The sequence below is a fragment of the Elephantulus edwardii genome, unplaced genomic scaffold (assembly GCF_000299155.1).
Source record: "Elephantulus edwardii isolate Elephantulus edwardi_28Jun2011 unplaced genomic scaffold, EleEdw1.0 scaffold00001, whole genome shotgun sequence".
Lineage (NCBI taxonomy): Eukaryota > Metazoa > Chordata > Mammalia > Macroscelidea > Macroscelididae > Elephantulus > Elephantulus edwardii.
Genome location: NW_006399751.1, coordinates 16,228,032 through 16,251,724, shown reverse-complemented (window position 1 = coordinate 16,251,724; position 23,693 = coordinate 16,228,032). Strand labels below are relative to the sequence as shown.

The window sequence follows — 23,693 nt, the reverse complement described above, 5'->3', positions numbered from 1 at the left end:
CAGTGCAGTCTATATTATTTATTGCCTCTTTCTCAGTCTCCCCCCAACCCCTATGTCAGTCCTCTTTTATAACAGTAGCATTATGTTGTATTTGTCTTTTTGTGACAGTGACATTTCACTCAGCATAATGTCCTCCAGAGTCACCCATTTTGTGTAATATTCCAAGAGTTCTTTGTTTTTCAGTGCTTCATAGTACCTAAAGAAACCATAACTGCCACCCAAACAGATACATGCACACCTATATTTATTTCGGCTTCATTCACAATAGCAAAGAGTTGGAAACAACCCAAATGTCCATCAACAAACAAATGGAGAGAGAAGCTATGCAGCATAGATGAAGCAATTACAGAGTTCCACAGGTAATACTTAAATGTTTAGAATCAATGTGTTTAGTCACAGATTTTGATAAGCACAAAACCACAGAAACAAACCCCACTCTCATCGAGTTGCTTCCAACTCATGGTGCCTTTCCACTGGATTTCCAAGGTTGTAAATCTTTATGGGAGAAGCCTGCCACCTTTCTCCCTGAGGGGCTGGTGTATTCAAACACCTGACCTTTTGGTTAGTGGTTAGACACATTATTATTGTTATGTGCTGTCGAGGTGCTTGCAACTCGCAGCGACCCTACGTACAACAGCCCTGAAATCTGCTCTATTCTGTGCCAACCATATTATCTCTGTCACACCTCCCCCCATTACCCCAGTCACTGAATTAATCCATCCCAGCAAGGAACTTCCTCTCTTGCACTATCCCTCCACCCTTCCAAGCATGATGTCCTTCTCCAAAGACTGGTCCCTTCTTGCAACACGCCCAAAGTACATCAGATGAAGCCTCAGAATCCTTGTCTCCAAGCAGCAGCATGGTTTCACTCTCTCTAGGGTGAACCTGTTCTCCTGGCAATCCATGGCATTTTCAACACTCTTCTTCAGCACCACAGCTCAAAGGTACTTATTCGCTTTCTATCATCCCTAGTCATTGTCAGCTCTCTGATGCATAGCAAGCAACTGTGAAGAGTATGGCTTGGATCAGGCGCACCAAACTGACGTCACTGCTCTCCAGTACTCTGGAGAGCTCTCTGACAGCCAACTTTGCAGATGCAATTCAGTTCTTGATTTCCTGGGTGCTGGTATAGAGTAGCTGAGAAGGTGCAGGCTAGCCCGTAAACTTGTACTAGTCAATGCTATTAAGATCGGGACTCTTTCAAATGCTAGGAAGTAAGACTTGATTATAGCTTCCTCAAAGTCACGTGAACATAAATTTAGGATGACATCTTGGTGTTATCTATAATCACTTGTTTAGGCTATTGGGCCTCTCCAGATCACAATCTCGCTTTTACTAAATGAAGAGGCAATATGAGGCCCTTTTACCTAAAAATTCGAAAGTATTATAGTTGCTAAGAATTTCCAAAACAAACTTTCTTTCCCTCTTTTTGTTCCAGCTCCCATAATCTCCATCCAACCACAAGCACATTTCTTCACAAATAGGACCTGATCTTGTAAGTCCCTCACATCTATTAAGCAAAAACATTAAAATGAATATTTTTTTAACTCTGAAGAAATGTATAATCTTAACATGAATCAGACTACAATTCTGAAAGGGCACTCACATGGAGTTAAGGCATGTAAGATTCGGGCTAAAAAGGTACATAACATATTCACATGACTTAATATCATTTAGGAACTACAATGGTAAATTTAATGATGAAATTCTAAATCATCATTAGTATAAATTTAAATTTAGAGCTTCTGGGAGACATCTAATTAGAGCCACAATCATAAGATGGTTCATATATGATAACCTAAGTTGTAAAAAAAAAAAGTAGAAAAAAATAACAAGTGCAGTTAGAGATAACAAAAATTATTCACAAAGCTAACCAGAGATAAAAAATAATTATAAAACACCTCCTCACTCTCTCAACATTTAATATTAAATAGTAATGAAGGAAGTGACTTATTAGTTAATTAATTAAATACAAAGAAATGTTGTTTCTGATGTTTACCTGGGAAGAGCAGTGATTTTCCCCCATTTCTCCACACAGAACCTTCTGGGCCCGTTACTCCCTCGAAGAGAAGCAAATCCTTCGTAGGGAATGCTGGACGTGCCTGTGACAAACTAGTGACCATTGGACAAGAAAAAAGAAGGGAAGCCAGTTAGTAGCACCAGGAGAGGGACCGCATGGTGTATTCACATGATTTGAAGAAGAGCAGAGCACTTCTCACTGATGCTAAAATGTGACCCATGCAACCTGACAGCCATGGAATAGGCACAATGCAAACATCCTGACAGTCAGAGAATACTAAGACAGCACATTGCAAAAGGACAAGGGAAGTGGAGGGCTTATCGAAGGGAAATCTCCTGTGCAAGTGACCAGCTCAGAACTTTAAGCCAAATGCATGACATGAATTGAGAGTATCCAATAATCTAAGTCTATGGAAGACGCACCAGTCCCTGATTAACTCAAGGTGAATGAAACAGACTTTCTGGTCTCATAAATTTGAGAACCTGAGCCCTGATCTATGATAGAAAAGGCCCAGTTTACTGTGAAGTGTGCCTGAGATCCAGTGGACGCCCCTGAGTCTGAGACTTCCTTAGCTGCAACCCTGCAGCAATTGGCCTGGGTACTTACCAACAACATGGAGAAATCAATGAGAGGCTTTGCTCTGAACTTCAGAGTTTTCTTAAAATTGTGGGAAGATCTAAAAACCTGGTTTTGCTTCTTGAGGAATTAAGATCATATCTTTCTGGAGTTGACGGTCTTGGCAGTACCCTGAAACCTCTTGCTGAAGGGGCTAAACTGTCCCAAAGACAGATAATGTCTCTCACAACTCTAATCAAAATGTGGTAACTCGGCTGGGATTATTCTCTACAGTGATGGGGCCGTATCTAAACAGACTGAAAATGGTGTTTATACATATCTAGCTAAATATGGTATGAACTTAATGAACATGTGTAGTGATGACTAAGGGAGCTCTAGTGGCTTAGTGGTAAAAGGTACACTGCCAACTCAAAGTTACACGGTTCGAATTCACAAGCTGCTCCCCAGGAGAAATATGGGCAATCTTCTCCCATGTGATTTACTGCCTCTGAAAACTTATTGGTGGGTGAGCTATGAGTGAGTTCTAACTTGACAGTACATAACAACAACAACAACAACAACAGTAATTATTAAACAAAAAAACTCCAAACAACAAACCAATTTTGATAACAATTATATAAAAGCATTTAATAAACTAATTAATGGCATCTTACCTGTAATAACCTTAGTCGCTGCTCATTGTTGAATCTTTCCACTGCAGCCCAGAACCATCGAATTACGATGTGATTGTCATGGTACCCTGGCAAATCAACCATGAAATCCCAGGTTACTTTAGCTCATCTAGATTTAGCCACATATGATAAAAGACCTCTACCCAGAAGTCATTATCTTGGCTATTTTTACAAAGTTGCCTATAAGACCAAAGAAGAATACTGCAAATAAGATAATATGATTAAAGAATGAAACACACACCCATACAAACCCCACTAAAGGAAACCAGGAAGGCTGTTTTCATTTCGTGGTCACTAATTTAAACTAGTGGAGAGTTTAAATTAGTTAAAAACAAATGAGTTTTTTGTTTTGGGTTTTGTTTTTTTTTTTTTTAACCACATCAGTTCTGAATTGATTGCTGTTGCAGGAAATGTTTACTTCCTTTTTTAAGTTGTTCATTTATAAGTTTTTAGTATCACTAGGGATAACCATTGCACTATGTTTAGAGATATAATTGTACAGTAAACAGATCCTAAGAGGATTTCTGGTAAAATAAAGGAGAGAGAAAGTTAATCAAGTAAATTATGTACATGCAAACTGTTTTAAAAGCTGTGCATACTGACCATATGTTTCAATCAAATTACTTTCCCTAAAAATGGAAGAAGGCTTTTGCCTCCTCCACCTAAGAACTCCGATATAACCATCAACTTGGATATAATTTGTATTCCAGACCTTAATGGGATTTAATTTCCATAGGCGGGATTAACATAATGTTTATGGATTCTAAATCCTTTCAGTGAACGGAAATACAACTTCAGAGAGAAAGCTCTCAAGGATTAGGCACAATTAGTGATTCAAATCAATTAATGGAAATATCCAACCTACACAAAAGCTACTCTGATTCTTTGTCAGCAGATACATTTCCAAAACAGAAGGTGAGAAGAAAGCAAAACTATTTTAATTTGAAATTTCCCAGAGTTTCAAATGGTTTTAGGATAGAAGAGGACTCCTGCCTTGCTGTTACCATTTGGTCAGTGATGTTTAGGTCCCTTTGGAGGAGAAAGACGTCCCTGTGAAGACTAACGCAACTGGATGGGACTTGGCAATGTACACGTCTATATCTTGCCTTTGCAAAGACTAGACACCTGGTCCTGAGCAGATATGTGAATCACCTATAAAACAAGTTCATTGACCCTCAAAGCTTTCAAGTTTTCTTTTTTTTTTAAATAAAATTTTAATTTTGATTTTAACAAACATTTACAGAAAAGTTAGATTTTCAGTCATTCATTGTTGCACATTTCACCTCCCCTTTATTTCCCCCTCCCCCAGTTCACCTTGTTTCCCCCCCATATTCATTCATTGTTGCACTCTTTCAAGTTTTCTTATCTTATGAGTCATCATCCCTTTTCGGCTTCTCTTTCGCTCCATGTAGCAAGCATTTTGGAGGAGGATCAGCAAATGTGTCTTACTGTTGTATCTACCAACAGCTGCTGTGTGAACATATGGCAAGCAGCTTCTTCATTCTGTGCCAGTCAGCTGGATTAGCAAACATGGCAGCTGAGCTCTTCTTTTTCTTGCCCCTAGCCACAGCACTCACCTCCCAAAAATTGGTACTTGATTAACCATGTACAGTGAATAAAAATTTATATAATGTAGAAACCAAAATGGCTGGTTTGATGAAATGCATTACTATTAGGAAAGAACGAATACTGTATATAGAACCACCTGAGTTTCATAGCCTAGCGGAAATTGTGTTCCAGCCATAGCAGTTTGGATCAAAAGGGGATTATACATGGGTCTATTGGAAAAGGCTTATTACAGCAATTGGACTTAAGATAGAAGCAAGGGAAGCCGCAATTCAATACAGGGCTTCAGAATAGTCCTTTCCAATTTCGTCATGGCCAATGAATGAAGTAAAAGCAGAATAGGACCGAATATGTAAACTGGAGGTGCACTGGAATGATAACTGGAATTGGGGGAAGAAACAACCCCACATTAAAGCCCTGGAATGGAAAAAGCACTGTCAACCTTTTCGTGAACCTCATTCAGAAGAAGGGCCGGTGAGCTCCCCCAGCCTTTGACTACATTGAATTCACCCGCTCACTTTTCGTGCATTGATCCTCTTAGCTTGGCCCCTCACTGCTTGTTGCTGGCTTGCTGCATGTTGGTTCAGTTATGTGCTCTTAAAAAATATATATTCCAGACAGTGTTATTTTCCAGTGTAACCTTAAACCAGCTTAGCTTGGGGTAAGACGTAGTAAATGGTGTTTCAATAAACGCTTGGTCCAATAACAATTGCCCTATTGCTGTGGGGACCCAGACTTGTGTCCTGAAACCAGCTGTCATCACTCCGGCTTCAGAAAATCTGAGCAGCTGGATAGTTAGTGCCCTTCTTGTAACACCACCCTCAAATTTTGTTTTCACATAAACAACCAATAAACGACTTGATGCTCCCCTAAAAAAACAGAAGAAGAAGAATGGGATATTGCCAGGGGCACTGGAGTGTGATACACATTCACCATAGCACAGCTGGCCACCATCTTTGAGCCGGGCACCACTATTTATGACTCTGCTAGTCAAGAGACAGGGTTTATGCAACACACATGCTGCCTCTGTTTTCTAAGAAAGTGATAAAGTTTCAACAGGGTATCAAACCATTCCCATTTTGGTTACCCCAAATTTGGTTCTCCCACAATTTACAAGTTTGGTTCTATTCTAGTTTCATTTCATCAGCCATGATGGAACTGAAAAGGAGAGATTCGAAGTCCAGATTTAATACTCTCTCAGAGAAAATGGGAAAGTCAGGACAACCTAAGCAGCAAAACAAAATTTTACCTCAGACTTTAATTTCTCTGTTTCAGCCTATAGCTAACTGGAGAACTATTTGGCTCTTATTTTGGTAAGCAACTGATTGAGTGATCTAAAATTTGCCTTTTCATCTCCAAGATCAGAATTATGGTTAGTCTTTTACATTTTAAATTAAAACCAAACTAAAACAAAAAATAGCTGGTATTTGCTATGAATTTCTGAAGACTTTTTAAACTATCATGGATTTCAGAAAAAGTATGGCTTCTGTGCTGAAAATGAAACAAACGAATTACAATTTTAAATATGGATTATCCTTCCAGTATATACTGATTTGGCAACTGAATTTCAATAGTTTTTGTTGCTCATTCAAACTGCTATCATTGAAACTCTTATCTATACATACGCCACTGGTGAAGCATCAGTTGACAAAGTTTTTAATTAATATTTTAACAGATGCATTTTCAGTTGAACTTAATGCTTGAATTTAAAAAGGCTTCGTCCATAACTAATTTGAGCTTTGTGAATCATGTCAGGTTTTTTTTTCCCTTCAGGTGTTTCAGTGATGACTACAAACGGTAAGTAGTTCAATGTCATGTACAAAACATGCGTTTACTCATTAGGAAGTTTAAGGGTGTGTCTCTTCAAGCTTTAGAATGAAGGTGGAATAGGTGGAGGTTGACCAGCTGGATATTAGCTCCAAGGTATTTCACAAACAACATCATAAAACAATTAATTAGTATTTCTATGGTCACATTTCCTCACAACATTTAGAGTTATGCCATCCTTCAATAGTGTGTAAACAGTCCTTCTTCCATCAGACACATTAGGTAACTAGGAAGAGAAGGGAGTTTTTCTTGCCCAACGTCTAGAGGAGACAGCACCAGACCTGTCATTAGAGCACACGTGCTTTTGGCCTGTCCTACATTCAGCCGAGGAGTGGTGGACGATTTGCCTCCCTTTAATTTGAATTTAAAATCCACCCGTCTGTAAGTCAAATCTCACCTCCTCTGTATTCTGTGTTGTTTCTCCAATCACTCAAGTCTATTTCAGCTGTGCCTGCAATGACCAGTTCCAGTTCTCTTGCATCAAAAACAGACACAAGTCTGGCATCCACCACCTGTGGAGAAAAGCAGAGAGCACAGCTTGAGCACCTGGAGAAATTGCAGCTATAATTAAGTCAATCAGAACAGGAGGGCTCAGGAAGTTCGGAGAAATACGACGTATGCATGCTATGTAGAAATACACGCTATGTAGAAATGCAGTTAAGTACTTAGAAAACCTGGAGGCTACATATACATAACAAATTAATGAACAAATAAAGAAACTGATGTATTTAGTTTTAATTTTCTTTTGTTGCTGAAAACATACACAACAAAACATATCCCAATTCAAGTATTTTTTTTAAATTTAGATTTCTTTTATTTATATACCCTTTTTAAAATTGAGATTTTAATGAAAGTTTAATAGAGACTTTGGATTTCCATTCATTCATTGTTGCACCAAGTATTTCTTTAAATATAGTTTTACTAGAAAGTTGACTTCAATAGAACTTTTGTCTTATCATTGACCATTAGTATTGATTATTTTATTCTTTTGAAGCTTCTAGTAGATTCTTAAGAGTCATACGGAATACAGGTAGCAATTCAATCCTTCCGTTGCTCTCATCTCACACGTCAAGAATGAGATTGGATTACCTGTTTATGAGCATGTGGAAGATGCTTAAGCAGGTTTTCCAAGTTTATAAATGACATGGGAGGAGGCTACTGTCCATCTTTCTCCCATGCAGTTGCTGGTGGATTCTGACCACCAAAGACATGATAGTCAAGAAACTCTATCGGTTGTTCAACCTTTAAGTGTTACAAGTTGGTCATTAAATCACCAAATTCCGTTTAAGGCAAGTTGTAAGTAATTTCTCCCCTCAATGTAATAGTGATTTAAATGTGTGTGTGTGTGTGTGTGTGTGTGTGTGTGTGTTTTCTTCATAAGGAAAACAAGCAAACAAACCAGTATTAGAGCTTTAAAATGGAAGTTGCTCCAGCAAATAGAGGAAAAATGGTAAAAAAGGAAATATAAAGCACAGTAAGATGTACCATAGCATCATTGCCACCTACTAAACTGAAAGCCACTACGACTGAGGGCCTTTACCTCATAGAAACCACGCACTAAGCTCTCTGTTTGTTGTACAACTCCTCTCTCAATTCTCCATTTCACCATCCTCTCGATGTATTCCTTCTTGTTTTTCTCTGTGACTGGGATATTGGCACCCCCTGGCTTCAATTCTCGTTCGGTAATCTGAGATTAAGAAACAAAAGGGTTGAGCCTAAAACAGTAATCCTGGTGTTATAAGAATATTGCTCCAATGAACTGAAATCAGGCAGCCGTCTGTCGCTGAAGTGCTTCAGGCATATCACATAAGCAGGCACCAGGCATGAAGTGTATTTTGTTAAGGGACACTTTGTGCCAATACACAGAAATAGAATCACTCAATAAAAAACAGGAGTGAGATTTTGTTAGAAAGCCCTGGTAATTGAAAAAGAAAAAAATGTATTATAAGAGCTAGATGTTGGGTTTTAAATCCTGACTCGAAAGTTAAGTCTTTCAAACAAAGATGATTAGGTTCCAGGATCTGGCCCACTGCTCTTTGAAAGTTTGACAAAACGTATTTTCACAAACTTCTTCAGTGTTGCATACATATTATGGAAGGTAAATATTTAAGATTTATTTTAAGGAAGCAGAAATATGCTCAACTGAATGTTAAACTCAGAACTTCTTGAAAACACTTGAAATTCAGAAGACAAGCCAAACAATAATATCTAAATATGAAACTTACTTAAAGCCTTGTATATCAGAAAGAAATCTAACATATTCTGGTACAAAGTATTTAAACCTTTGTCAAAATACTGTTTACTTTCCCTCAGCTACAATATCTAAACTAAAACAAACAACCCCCCAAAAAATCAACTGACTTTAGTTCACAAATCTGAATGGCAGCTAAGTATAAATGCCAATTTTAACATCTGACCCTGAGATAGTATGTTGTTTTCTGTACCGCAGAGTCGGAGCCGACCCATAGCTGACCCTTTGGCAGGTTTTCAGAGGCAGTTAATTGCACAGGAGGATATTGCCTATCCTTCTCCATTTTTCTGGGATAGTACAGACTTACAAAAATGGTATTATATACAAGGCACATTCTGTTATCTTTTGTGGATGCTTTAGTGGGAAATAAAGAATACTGGTTATAATACTCTAATGGTTATAAATTGGAATATCTTAATCCACAGTTGATATTAAGATAATCTTTGCAACTGATATTATTATCAACCGTACATTAACCTAGGTTTAAATCATCAGGTAGGTCATAAATACAAATAAATGTCTAATTATCAGCCATCGAATTAATGTTTTTACCAACTAATAATATTCAGTTAACACACTTGGCAACAGGTTTTGACATTCACAGACCTGCCCAAAAACTTCTTCGTTCACAGTGAACGTGAGGTCCAGGATGTCATGTATATCATTATCTTTCATCCACTGCAGGCTCTGGTGGAACTCTTCATCAAGATATTCCAGATCACTCAGGTCACACAGACTAAGATGACAGATAGAAACAAATATGCCTATTAGCAAAAATCCAGAATCATGAAGGAAGACACTAAGAATTAAAGACAAATTACAGAGAGAGTGGTATTACTCAGGTCACTAAAAAGTGCTTTTTTTATTAGACCTTAAGATCTTTTTAAAAAAAAAATTTATTGAAATTTTAAAGAAAGTTTTAAAAGTGGATTTCCATTCATTAACTGTTGCACATTTTCCTACCTACCCCTCCAGTTAACTTTTTTTTAAAAAAAGTTATTTCGCTGTTATACATTCACTTTACTATGCAGCTCTTATTATGCCAATAACACAAAATCATATATTCCTCTTATATAATTCTCTCCCTCATCTGTTTCAATGCCATGCACATTATTTATCCCCTCTTTTCTTAGTTTCCCCCAACCCCCATGTCAGCCCTGTTTTTTAACAGTAGTATTATGCAATATTTGTCTTTTTGTGATTGAGATATTTCACTCAGCATAATGTCCTCCATGGTCATCCAATCTGTTCTTGAGTTCTTTGTTTTTCAGTGCTGCATAATATTCCACTATGTAAATATACCACAGCTTCTCTATCTGTTTGTTTTTTGATGGGAAAAGTGAATCTTTTAAGCGAACATCTGTAATCAAGCTGGTGAACTTAAGAATTGTGGCATAAAATAAGGAAATTGTGGATATCTAAGCTGCTTGTGGGACCAATCAGTCTGTAACTTCTTTTACAAACACAGAGCTAGAGTTTAAGAACAGTAGCCATTTGTATGTTGTCATTGGTTATTGTTAGGTGCACTGTGTATGACTCACAATAACTCTATGAACAACGGATCTGAATCCTGTCTGAGCCTGTGCCATCCTCACCATCCCTAACATACTTGAGCCCACTGCTGCAGTCACCGTGTCAATCTATCCAGTTGAGGGTCTTTTTCCTGTTTACTGACCCTCCACCTTTCCAAGAATGATGTCCCTTTCCAAGGCATAACCTCTCCTAGCACCATGCCCAAAGTAGTCATCTGTACCATTACCCACAATTAGTCTCAGAGCGGGCAACAAGATGGGCTCACTATTTCCTTCAGCCATATTATACTACCTTAAACTAATGTTCTAATCTAAAATGAAAACTCCTCTGTATTTCTATAACTATATATTTTTGAAGCTTAGATTCTGTGATTTATGTGCACATCCTTCATCCTCACCTGTACGTTTCCTTACGCTTTCTGTGATTCTGTAAACAGCAGTTCTGAGAATCTCTTTACAAGTACAAAGAGCTTCTCCTGCCCTCCTCCTCCTCCCTTCTTTCTTTTCACTGCAGAGGGAAGTTTTACATAGGTGGGGTCACTAACCTATGGCCCTGCTGCCATGAGGGAGCAACTGACATGTTTTCGTTGTTTTGGAACTTCTCTCCTATGAGTCTAATATCAAGGGTCATTTGGTTTCTGATCAGTCTAAACATTTACTGGGCATCAAGTATGTGCCACACACCTTAGTAATTACGTGATGAATAGTACTTGGTTATTCATTTACCTCCTTCAAGGATAGCAGAGTCTAATGGAGAAGCTTGTTGTTGTTAAGTGCCACTGAGTTAAGTATGCCTCATAGTGACCTATGAACAACTGATCTGAACCCTGTCCTATCCTGTGTCATCCTTATCAACCCTGTCACACTTGACCTCACTGCTGTAGCCACTGCATAGATCCGTCTTGTTGAAGGTCTTCTTTTTTCTTGTTGATGCTCCACATTGCCAAGCGTGATAGGTACACAAAAAAGAGATATACTAATATAAGGTAATAACTGATGATGCAGGGAGGGTACGTAGGAATTCATGTGCTTTTTAAATGTGTGTAATAGAGCAGTCTCTTTCAGAACAAACATGAATGAAAGAACTGTGCTTCTACCTTAAGGTTCAGAAAATTTCAGCACAAGTGATGGATGCATTAAAATCTGCATTTCTACGGTGTTTGTAAGTTAGATGAAATGACTGGATGAAAGGAGAAGAAACGGAAAAGAGAGAAGGGAGAATGAGATAATAACACAATAACATAATAACATAAAGCACAAATGTGTGGAGTATATATAATGTCACAAGCATATTGGCAGTGGCTGAAGGTAAAGCACAAGATGGAATTTCCAGAGAATTTGAGAAAGTTGGAAAGTCAGCTGGGAACAATCCATGCATATCATTCTTAGGGGCTTGGTGATTGAATTAACAGACCACTACAGTAATCTTGCCAAGATAAGAAGATTTTGTTATTGATATTCTTATGTGCCACTCAGTTGACTATGGTTCATAGCAACCTAAGAACAACATACCCAAACTTTGCCCTCTTACATGGCATCTTCACAATATCTGATATGCTCAAACTCATTGTTACAGATGCTGAGTCAATCCACCTTGCTGGGAGCCTTCCTCTCTTTAGCTGATGCTCTATTTTTCAAAGCACTAGCCCTTCTTGAGAAAATGCCCAAAGTTTGTGAGATGAAGTTTCACCATTCTTGCCTCTAAGAAGAAGGCTGACTGCACTTTTTTCAAGACAGATTTGTTTGTCCTTCTGGCAGTCCAGGGGATATGCAGTACTCTTCACCAACACCACAGTTCAAAGCTTTCATTCCTCTTCACTCTTAGTCACCCTCCAACTCTCCGTTTCATATGAAGCAATGAAAGGTACCTTGTCTTGGTGCACTATCGCCTCTAAACTGACATCATTGTTCTTTAGTACTATGGGGAGGTTCTTGGCAGCAGATTTTTCTAATGTAACACATCGTTTGATCTCTTGACTGCTCTTGGTACCCTGGATGTTAATTCTGGATCCAAGTAAGATGGAAGTATTGACAATTTTAATCTTTATATTGCCAACTGGTATGGATTTGGTAAGGATTTCTGATTTCTTGATGTTGAGATATAATTAATGCTAAAGGTGGTAAAGGAAGCTCTGGTGGTCTAGTGGCAAGAAGCCGCTCTGCAATTCTGATGGCACAAGGTTCAAATCCACCAGCTGCTTTGTGGGAGAAGCACGGGCAATCTCCTCCTGTGCTATGATCTTCTTCTGAAAATCCACCAAAGGGTCAGCTATGATTTGGTTCCAACTAGATGGTAAACAACAACAACAACAACAACAGTCTGATCTTCAGTAAATTCCTAATGCCTTCCTCCCTTTCTGCAAGCAAAGTTGCCGTCTGCATAATGAATGCTGCTGCTGAGTCTTTCTCCAATCCGGATGCCACATTCTTATGCATCAGAGAGCTGAATAACTAAGGATGACAGAAGAAGAATTGATGCTTTGAGCTGTGGTGCTGGAGAAAAGTATAAACGTGGGCTGCCAAGAAAACAAACAAGTCTGTTCTGGAGAGGGTGAAACTAAGTTGCTGAAGCTCTGTCTCATATACTTGGGGCATATTGCCAGGAGGGATCAGTCTTTAGAGAAGTACACTATCCTTGGAAGGGTGGAGGAATGGCACAGGAGAATGAAGACCCTGGAAGAGATGGATTGACACAGTAACTGGGGCAATTGGGATAGATGTGCTGTAGACAGGAGACTGGCTCAGAACAGGGTAGGTTTCAGAGCTATTGAGCTGTATTGTGAGTCATAGGTGACTTGATGGCATGTTAATAACAATAACAACAATGACAACTAGCCTCTTGAATTATTTGTTTAACAATACGCACTGAAGAGGTATAGATAAGGATGTAACTCTGAAAAACGCTTTTCTTGATTTTAATCTTGTTTGGATAACTGCTTCTTGGTCTAGGTTTTTACATGAGCACAATCCAGTGTTCTGGAATTCCCATTCTTCTCAATGCCATGTAGAATTTGTTATGATGGACACACTCCAATGCCATTGCAGAGACCATAAAACAAAATAGTAAGCATTTTTCTGGTATTCTGTGCTTCCAGCAAAGATCAATTTGACATCAGCAAAGAATCCCTGTGTCACAACTTCTTTAGAATTCAGCTTGAATTTCTGGAACTTGCCTGCTGTACCAGCTGTTTTTTTTAAATTATCTTCAGAAAGATATTGTTTTAATGATATTGTTTGATCATTTCCAAACTCTGTTGGATCACCTTGTCTTTGGAATGGAAACAAATATGGATCAGGTGGTCAGGAAGCCATCTTCCAAATTTGTTGCCAGGGGCTAGTGAGCACGGCCAGGGCTGCATCTGTTTGTTAAAACACTTCGATTGGTGGGGTCTTATTTTTTCTAATGTCTTCATTGCACTTTGAACTTTTTCCATTGTTACCATTGGTGCTTGAGCAAGCATTAATGCTTACTGAAGTATTTAAGATTTTGTCCATAGAATCTGTTAGGGTTCCAAGGCTTGAATTTGTTCTTCAGTTCTTTCAGCCCGAGTCATGTTGAGCGTGCTCTTCCCTTTTGGTTTTCTAACTCCAATACTTTACACATTTTGTTATGATACTTTGCTTTGTCTTCCTGAGATGTCTGCTGAAATCTGTTCAGCTTTCTTCAGTATTTCTTCCTTTATTTTGGCTTCTTTATGTTCTTGGCCACATTTCAGAGTCTTCTCTGATATCCATTTTGTACTTTTATTTTATAATTGCCTTTGTAATGACCTTTTGTTTTATTCATGTATGACATCTTCACACAAACTGTAAGGATTTCAGTGGACTGAATCTATGAATGAGACGAGTTTTTTAAAAACATTTTAACCATCTATTTTTTTTAAGTAAACCAGTATAAAATAAAAATTGTATTTAAAAAACTCCAGCAAAACAAAATCTAGTGACCCATCTGTATGTAGAGGAAGGGAAAAAGAGATTAAAGGAATAGAGTAAACCACTACATCAAATCACTTCTGAGAATGAGATGGTTTTGAACTTCAATTAGGTTAGACTCAAGTTCATATTTTGGTTCTTTTGAACTTGTTTTCAGCTTCAATTTGAAGTCGCACATGAGAAACTGATAATCTGTTCCACAGTCAGGTCCTGGCTTTGCTTTCACTGATGATACCGAGATTCTCTATTGACTTTCCCCCAATCTAACTCCTGTGGCAGTCCATCAAGTAAAGTCCATGTGTATGTTGTTCTTAGGCGCTGTCAGTTCACCATATCTGACAGCAATCCTGTGAACATCAGATCCAAACTTTGCCCTATTGTGTGTCATTTCACAATCTCACATATGCTTCAGATCGTTGTGACAGCCACTGTGTCAATCCATTTTTCTCTGACCCTCTACTTCTCCCAGCATGTCTAAAACCAAGAATTGTTGCTCAAATGCCCAAAGGATGTGAGATGAAGTTTTTCCGTCCAGGCCTGTGAAGAGCACCCTGGTTGCACTCCCTCCAAGCCAGACTTGTCGGTCCTTTTGGCAGTCCACAGGATATTCAGTATCCTTCTTCAGCATCACAATGTGTACTGCCACTGTTAACGCTTTTTAAAAATGGTATTTGCAACGAATAGATAATTCATTCTACTAAATTCTATCATTCGATCTTTAGCCTCATTTTCATTTCCAACTTTTGCATACTAGCCACCAATTATTAATGCCTCTTGATTGCACGTTCGAGTAATTTCAGACTGGAAAAGCTGATAGAAGTCCTTCATTTCTTCATCTTTGGCTTTAGTAGGTGGAATATACATTTGAATATTAATTGTATTAACAGGTATATAAAAAATTTTTCTTTTATATTTGTTTACATACTAAATTCATATATATATACATATATATATGTATATATATATTGTTGTTATGCCATCGAGTCGTTTCCGACTCATAGCGACCCTATGCACAACAGCTCTAAACCCTGCTCTATCCTGCGCCAACCGCACCGCCTCTGACACACCCATCCCGATTACCCCAGTCACCGAGTCAATCCATCTCATAGAGGGTCTTCCCCTCCTGCGCTGTCCCTCCACCCTCCCAAGCATGATGTCCCTCTCCAAGGACCCGTCCCTCCTGACAACATGTCCAAAGTATGTCAGACGAAGCCCCAGAATCCTTGCCTCCAAGGAGTAGCTTGGTTTAATCCTCTCCAAGATGAATCTGTTTGTTTTCCTGGCAGTCCATGGTACATTCAGTACCCTTCTCCAGCACCACAGCTCAAAAGCATCCACTCTCCTTCTGTCCTCCCTAGTCATTGTCCAACTCTCTGATGCGTAACAAGCTTGCATTCCAGTCACCCATTATTATCAATGCATCTTGATTGCATGTTCGATCTATCTCTGACTGTAAAAGTTGGTAGAAATCATCTATTTCTTCTTCTTTGGCTCTGGTTGTTGGTGCATATATCTGAATGATAGTGGTATTTACTGGACTTCCTTGTAAGCGTATGGATATGATCCTGTCACTCACGATGTTGTACTTCAAGATGGATCTAGAAATAACTTTTTTTACTATAAAGGCAACCCCGATTTTCCTTGTCTTTTCATCTCCAGAGTAATATATCATATGGTCATCAGACTCAAAATGCCCCATGCCAGTCCATCTCATCTCTCCAATGCCTAATATGTCAATATTTATGCGTTCCATTTCTTTCTTAACAATTTCTAATTTTCCTTCATTCATGGCTCTCACATTCCATGTACCAATCACTAGTGTCTGCTTACAGCTGTTCCTCCTCCCTTGTGTTTCCATACTTGATGGTTCTATGTAGGTTGCCCTTTTTGTTAATCTGCGTGTGTTCTGTTGTGCATAGGGTTTTCAGAGGCCTGCTATTTCAGAAGTGGGTGGCCAATCCTTCTTCCTAGTCTGTCTTAATCTGAATGTTCAGATTTAGAGGAGTATCTGACAGACAGCAATTTGTGGAGCAGTTAAAGATAAATCCCTTATTGTGGGGGTAAGGGTTAGTTAAAGTGTTGACCCCACCCTTAGCCCAATGCCATTACCCACTTACTTCCCAGCTCCACCTTATTTCATATATTCCTTCATTCATGTTGTGTTTCACAATAATTCCCATATACTGTGTTTTATAAAATTAATTTCCATAAATTATGTCCACCATTAGCCCATCTTTTCAGGTCCCCAGGAGATCTTTCCCATTTTCTTTACCTCCTCCCTTTACCCATCAAATTGTGGGACCCTGTGATTTCACCTCTGCCCACCCTCATCCCTCTGCTCCCATTTTTTTCTTCCCTTGGACTCCCATATACATTTTGCTAGTTGTCCTTCAATTTTTATAATAATGATCTTACACAGTATTTGTGCTTATGAGACTGAGTTAATTCACTCGGCATAATGCTCTCCACGTCTCTCTCAAGTAATGTAGTAGTTTTTGAAATTATTGCTCCTGAGTGGGACATATTATTCCATTGTGTGAATGTACCACCATTTCTCAATCCATTTGCTTGTGGTTGGACATCTGGGCTATTTTCATGTTCTTGTATTTCTGAATTTATGGTGTAGTGAGTATTGGTGTACAAACCTCCATTTCTTTCTCAGTTCTATTTTTCTTGGGGTATATTCCTAGCAGTGGAACAGATTGGACATATGGAATTTCTATGTTCAGCTTTTTGAGGAAATGCTAAATGGCCTTCCAGAGTTGATGTACCATTTTACAATTACAACAACAGTGTTTAAGAGTTTCAATCTCTCCACATCCTCTCCAACATTTATTGTTTACTGTCCTGTTAAACTTTGCCACTGATACTGGGGTGAGATGGTTCCTCATTGTCGTTTTGATTTGCATATCTTTAACTGCCAGTGATTTCATGCATTTCTTCATGTGTCTGTTGGTCATACAAATGTCTTCCTCTGTGAAAAGTCTCCCCATATCTTTTGCCCATTTTATAATTGAGTTATCAGTCTTTTTCTTGTGGTGGTCCTCTAGTATTCTTAATAGGTATTTTTGTAAAAATTATATTAAGATGTATGCATATGGATAGTATCCTACCACTCATATAATGGTACTTCAAGATAGATCTTGAAATGTTTTTTTGTGTAAAAAATGCGACATCAGTCATCCTTGGTCATTCCTGGCACAATAGATCCCATGATTATCTGACTCAAAGTGGCCAATATCAGTCCATCTCAGCTCACTAACACCTAACATGTTGATACTTAAGCTTTGCATTTCATTTTTTTGACAAGTTCCAATTTTCTTCATAATTTGTACATTCCATGTTTACAGTTATTTCTCCTCACTTTTTTGAGAGCCTTCCAATCTGAGTGGTTCATTTTCTGGCACTATATCCACCAGTGTTCCTCTGCTAATTGTCAGGTTTTCAAATAATAAACTTCACTAAAGGTGAGGTGAGATTAATTTGAGAATTATCTAGGGAAAATATGTAAAAATAAGTAAATGATTTTAGGGGGGCTGGTTATAAAGAACTTATCGAGGGTGGGAAATAATTTTATGCTGCAAGCCAATTTTGTTTACTTGTCTGCATATAATGCCATACACTGTAAAAATATCTGAGATGAAAATACATTTAATGGAGAAAAGAACCAAAATGATTTCCCATGAAGTACACAATGGGAGTAGGGTAGGAGGTGGGAAAGGGGGGACCACATGTTGTATCTTTGCCATGCCGGGCTACAGTGGCTTAATTTCTGACTATTATTAGAATATTGGTATTGTTAAAGGGGATTGAGTATATTGAAAAATGTACAGATTTAGGTCAGGAGAAACTATTTTCCATGGTTATCTGCGATACTGTGGGCATCCATGGGGGGAGAGTTATATATATAATAAGTTATATATATATATGTGTGTGTATGTATGTGTGTGTGTGTGTGTGTGTATATATATATATATACATGTAACTTAGGAATCAGTAGGAGATGAGACAGATGAGGGGATTTTCCCAGGATGGCAAGTAGAGACAGAAAAACAGGGGCCCAAGAATGGAAGCTTCTGAAACAATAAGACTGAAGGGCTAAAAAGGGTTGAGATCTGCAAAGGAGAAAGAAAAGTAAAAGAATGGCCAGGAGAGAATACAGTGTTATGAGTACTCCTAGAAAGGACTTGTGAATAAAGGGGTAGGGTGGAAGAGATGAACCATACCAAGAGAGAAGCAGAATGGTTTCTAATGGTCTTTAGAGACACAGACTAGAAAATATTTTTTACAAATTACCTGCAGGTTACTTTTGGAAAGGAAGTTAGACTAAAGTATGCTGTGGGGTATGAATATGATGTACAAGAGTATAGACAAACAATAACGCTTAGCCAGAAAACTGTAATGAGAAGATAAGAGAGTTAAGACAATGACATGGGAAGATGCAAAGCAGGCCTGAAGGAAGTAGAGAGGCATGAAATGGTCCTTGTTGACCAGCGCTCCAGTTGCAGAGACATTGAAAGGGGAAAGGCATCATGTTTTCCTACTGATATTCTCTGGGGACCCATCAGAAACATTTCCTTTTCTTAAGGCTCTTCTACGTGTGGTCTAGACTTCCATTTACAGAAGGCACATGACACAAAGTATGTGGCACCAGCTGGGGAACAGGCTGAACAGAACCAAGAAATCCTTCTGTGCTTTCTTAATGCAAATTTAGGCTACTACCTGACAGACAAATGCTTTCCTCCGTTCAGCCACTGATCATAGCACCAAAAAAAGTATTCATTCCATATTTTAAATTATTTCAATCTTTCATGGTGATAACTATGAATCTAGTGTTTCATAGACACTACATATAGGGAGGCCTCAAGAAAAGCATGCCACTGCTTTCCTCAAACCAACAAAACAAAAAAGAACAAAACAGAGTGAAAATTGAATCAAGAGTAAGCAGTTCAAAGTTTCCACCAAGCAAAGTACAAAATACATCTAATAGAGAACAGGGGCCTGTGAGTCACCAAGACTAACCCACAACTATTCTACTAATAATTGGCATTAATACCACAAGAATTTTGGTGCTGTATTTGAAAGGCAATTGTTTTGAGGAAACATATGTTGCAACAAGTGAGAATAAATTATTTTGAGTGGAGTAAAACTAAGACTTTGGGGGCTAGACAGGAATGAAAGGTCACAAGCAGGAAAAACAAAGGCATTTGAAATAATTCATTTCAGAAACGAAACCACTATAAAGTTTAATAATAACAGATTTGAGAGAGTGACTAGATAAACAATGACTCTGACAAGAGACATTTTTTCCAAGGCAAGAAATAATATATTTTTACATGCTAATTAGGCAAGCAATAAAAATACTCCTTACATTCTGAGAAGAGCCTTATAAAATGGCCGTGTGAAGAAGGCATCCAACAAATACTGGTGAATTAGTGCAAGACCGAGGATCCGACCGCTGAACCGAAACCTGAGAAGGAATGGGATGAGACAGCTTTCACCCCATGGAGCAATTTCAAAATGTCTTCCAGCACCAAACAACTAAATGTAATGTGTCTAAGAATACTTGTCTACTAGGCTCCTCACAGTCTGTGCGGAATATCTGCTTAATTAGCCAACCACTCCTACCAACTTCATGAAAACACAATACTCCACTTTCACTAAGGTCCATAATGTCCCCTGTGTAGCACCCCATATTTCCCACATAAATTCCCCATTTGAATTAATGAAATTCAGAAATAACTGAAATTTCCCCAAACCACTTCTAAGAGATGTTGACTGAATGAGCCCACTGGTAGTGAGGAAAACGCAGCTTGCATAGTTAGCAGGACTTTTTCTGAGACAAGCTCAGTAGCAATTCCCTTTTGAGGAAAAGCCCAACCTCAGTTCCTAACCTAATACTCTCTGAGATGCCACTCCTGATGATCACGGTTATCATCCTAGAATTATGGAGAAGGACATTTAGGGGAGTTTCTTCATGGGACATTCTGTTCCCTAAAATCTCAAGGCTCAATTCTATTCTGAATCACTCTGGGAACTTTAGTCAAATTATCTGTTGGGACTCGATTAGCTGACTGAGCTGTTCACTTATTTTCTCTTTCAAAAATATTTGATTTCTAGCTCCTCAAAAGTCCGAAGCCTTCCAAAACTGTAAATCCAAAATGATGAGGTTCTTCTCATTAGTCTGTAATTTAAATTTAGGCAGCCATTTGAAGATTAAGGCCCAGTAGCTCATTTTTCTTTCTTTTCACTTAAGCTAGTTAGCACTGGCTATAATAGTTACATTTAGGACAACTCCAAACTGTAGCTCCATGGAAGTTCATTTGGAGACAAAGTCGAAAAAAGTAATGCTCTCCACCCACCATTATTAACCTCATGACCCCAAGAAGCTTTTCCCCTGAGTTCTCTCCATGTTCTTTCTTTTGTTGCTATCAGTGAAAATGAAGAGGAACAACCCAATCAGGATTACAAAAATATTCAAAGTCTACCAATGTAGGGATTTAGAAAACAAATTTAAGGACATTCTGATGTCGAATATTCAGAATAAGTAACCCTCAGGTATCTTTTCCTTCCTGATTTTTTTTAAACTAGAAAAATCACGTTTCTTGACTGCAAACATCAAATGGTGGGGACTAGCCAGCTGCTTCCCTTTAGCCGGGGTTCCCTTCTGTCCTCCAGGTCACTGCGTCCTACTCTTCCTCCCCCCTACCCGCCAGAAGACCAGAGTCACTTCCATCAGTTTCTTCAGTGAGCTACTCTGTGCTCCACCCCTACTCCCAGGGTTAGCTTTCCCCAAGGACTCCTCTAGAAAGCTGCCTGACTTTTGGGTCAGGCCCTTTCCCTACTTATTCCACCCCCCACCCATTCACAGATGTCCAAAGGTGCTGACAGGGACTCAGGGATCTCCCTGGGAATCTAGTATCATCTGTAACTTTACTTCTTTGGGAAAATAATTTCTAATTTTACCCATCTTAAACTGACTTTATGAAACATAATCTAAGCCAAGTTTAGAGACTACCTGTATATTTAAATTTGGAAGCAAAATCAAGATTCAAGGGAGATATTTAACTGAAATACTATTTTTGTCTATGAAAAAGTTTTAAAATATGAGCTCATGTCAAATATTAACATCATAGCAAATCAATGGAAGAAATGTGATAAGAAAAAGCATACAACTTACCATTCATGGTGATTGTCTACAAAAGCAGACATGGGACTTATTTGTACTGTGTATGTGTCATTGGCTGAATATTCAAATAAGCCATAATATGGGTTAAAGAGTTCTCTGGATACCAGGAAGAAAAACTCTCTGGAAGGTCCACTGTAGTCCAGCCTTTAAAAAAACAAAATCACAAAAAGAACCCCAATTAATTTTTTTAATCTGTATATATAAGGCCTGTTTTCTACCAAGCACTCACTGTAAGTCTAATTGTCCACATATCATATCACGACTGTCTAAGACAATGTGATGGATGATGGTTGCTAGGTTACACTCAGGTCCTCACCCACAAATGGAATTGGATGTGCTCAGAGAGCATCTCCAAAAGGAAATGACACATCAAGTAATGCATAAAACAAGCAGTACGGGAAGAAATTTCTTTTATATACGTGTATGAAAAGCTAAATGTCTATAGGAAGATTTCTGAAGCACAGTGGTGCAATGGGAACGCCTTACATAAACAAGGTGTCCTGGGGGTGCAGCGGTTAGGTGCTCAGCTCCTACCAAACAGGCCGTCAGCTGGCACCTACCAGCTGCTCTGTGGGAAAAGATACTGTAATCTGCTTCCATAAATACTATGGCTTTGTAAACTCTATGGGACCGTCCCACTCCATCCTATAGAGTTACTATGAGATAGGCATTTATTTAAATGACTTAAAACCTGAAGGAAACAGCTACCTCCATCTGAAGGAGAGAGAGTCCTCATGAGTTTCAGAAATTTCTAACTGGGGTGGGGGAAGAGGCTCCATGAATTGTAAAGAGGATATTACTGATATAAAGTTGCCTGTAGAGATCAGAAGCAAAACATAAAATGGTAGAATTCACGGGAAAACTCAAAAAACACTAAGTAAAAATACAGACAAGGAAATTGAAGGTGCTGACAGTTTCCTAAGAGAGATTTGGAGCAGTGGCTGAAATTCTAGCTCCTGAACTACATACAGTGCAAATTCCATTTTCCTTACAAAGATATTATCAGGGTCAAAGTGAAGTATAAGAAAATATTGTATTAGATGTGAGGGATGACAAGTTGTTAAGAAGCCTGAGAGCAAACATCTATAGTAAGAGAAATCTGCATTAAAGCAATCTGGTATGCTGAATTTGAAATGAAAATATAAAGTTCATGTAGCCTTTGAGAAAAAGCATATGCACTGGGTTCAAAGCCTGGAAGCAATGAAAGAGGAATGAAAACAACCGACACATTCGATGGTAGGAGTATCAAAGACTTTAGTTTTACCCTGACTCTATTACTTAAATTTTTTTTCCTTTTAGAATTTTCTTTATGGACATTATTGAATTGCATTTTCCCCCCCCATGAAAAAGAAGTCTTTTGACTCTCGTCCAGGAAAAAGAAATGGAGAAAAGAATGGGGGAAGAATAATGGATGTGTTTTGAGGATAAGCTGAAGAAATGGTTAGGATACTAATATAAAAAAAGAAAATGTCTTTTCATATTTTTGTATGTCTGTCTTATGGATTTAAAAGAACTATATACATAGAAGAGAGTACAGCTGCCCACGTACTAGTTTCCTGATTTTTTACACATTTGAGTATCTCTCTGCTAATATTTACTTAAGAAGCCCTGGTGGTATAGTGTGCAATGCATTAGCCTGTCAATCAGAAGGTTAGTGGTTTGAATCCACTAATTGCTTTGAGGAGAAAAGGTAGGTAGTCACCTCTCAAGATGACTTACATTCTCAAAAATCTGATGGAGGACCATTATGAGTCAGAACTGACTCAACAGCAGTAGGTAGGATTTATTACTCATTTTCTCATTAATCAATTTTAAATTTACTTTCTTTTGACATGTGCCCTTCTTTCTAATACTCACTAAAAGAGATACAAATATACTACCAAACATTTTTAAAGTGAGCCTTCATAGTAGCTGAAACTATCCCACACCACAAAATACTCAGATCCACACTGTGTTTTGGGAGAGTAACCTGCCAAGAAAGCAGTGTGTAGAAAACATGAAGCTTCTTGGGGACAAAAGGCCATGAAAACAATATAATGGACCTGCACTGTGAGGCAGCCCGGTCTAGTGTTGCTAACAGGTTGTCACCAGGCTCTGTCAGGACCATCTTCAGGCCACTATGGGGACT

The 23,693-nt window shown here is 38.5% G+C and overlaps 1 protein-coding gene across 1 annotated transcript in view; it reads right to left on the bottom strand.

Moving 5' to 3' along the window:
• HECW2 (HECT, C2 and WW domain containing E3 ubiquitin protein ligase 2) overlaps positions 1-23,693 on the bottom strand; it is a 328,392-nt gene that overhangs the window by 23,973 nt on the left and 280,726 nt on the right. The window contains exons 21-27 of the mRNA XM_006878743.1: positions 21,557-21,709; positions 19,748-19,846; positions 9,518-9,647; positions 8,201-8,347; positions 7,058-7,172; positions 3,250-3,335; positions 2,000-2,112 (exon numbers count right to left, since the gene is read on the bottom strand). Coding sequence (XP_006878805.1) covers positions 2,000-2,112; positions 3,250-3,335; positions 7,058-7,172; positions 8,201-8,347; positions 9,518-9,647; positions 19,748-19,846; positions 21,557-21,709 — 843 coding nt within the window. The remainder of the gene's footprint in view (positions 1-1,999; positions 2,113-3,249; positions 3,336-7,057; positions 7,173-8,200; positions 8,348-9,517; positions 9,648-19,747; positions 19,847-21,556; positions 21,710-23,693) is intronic.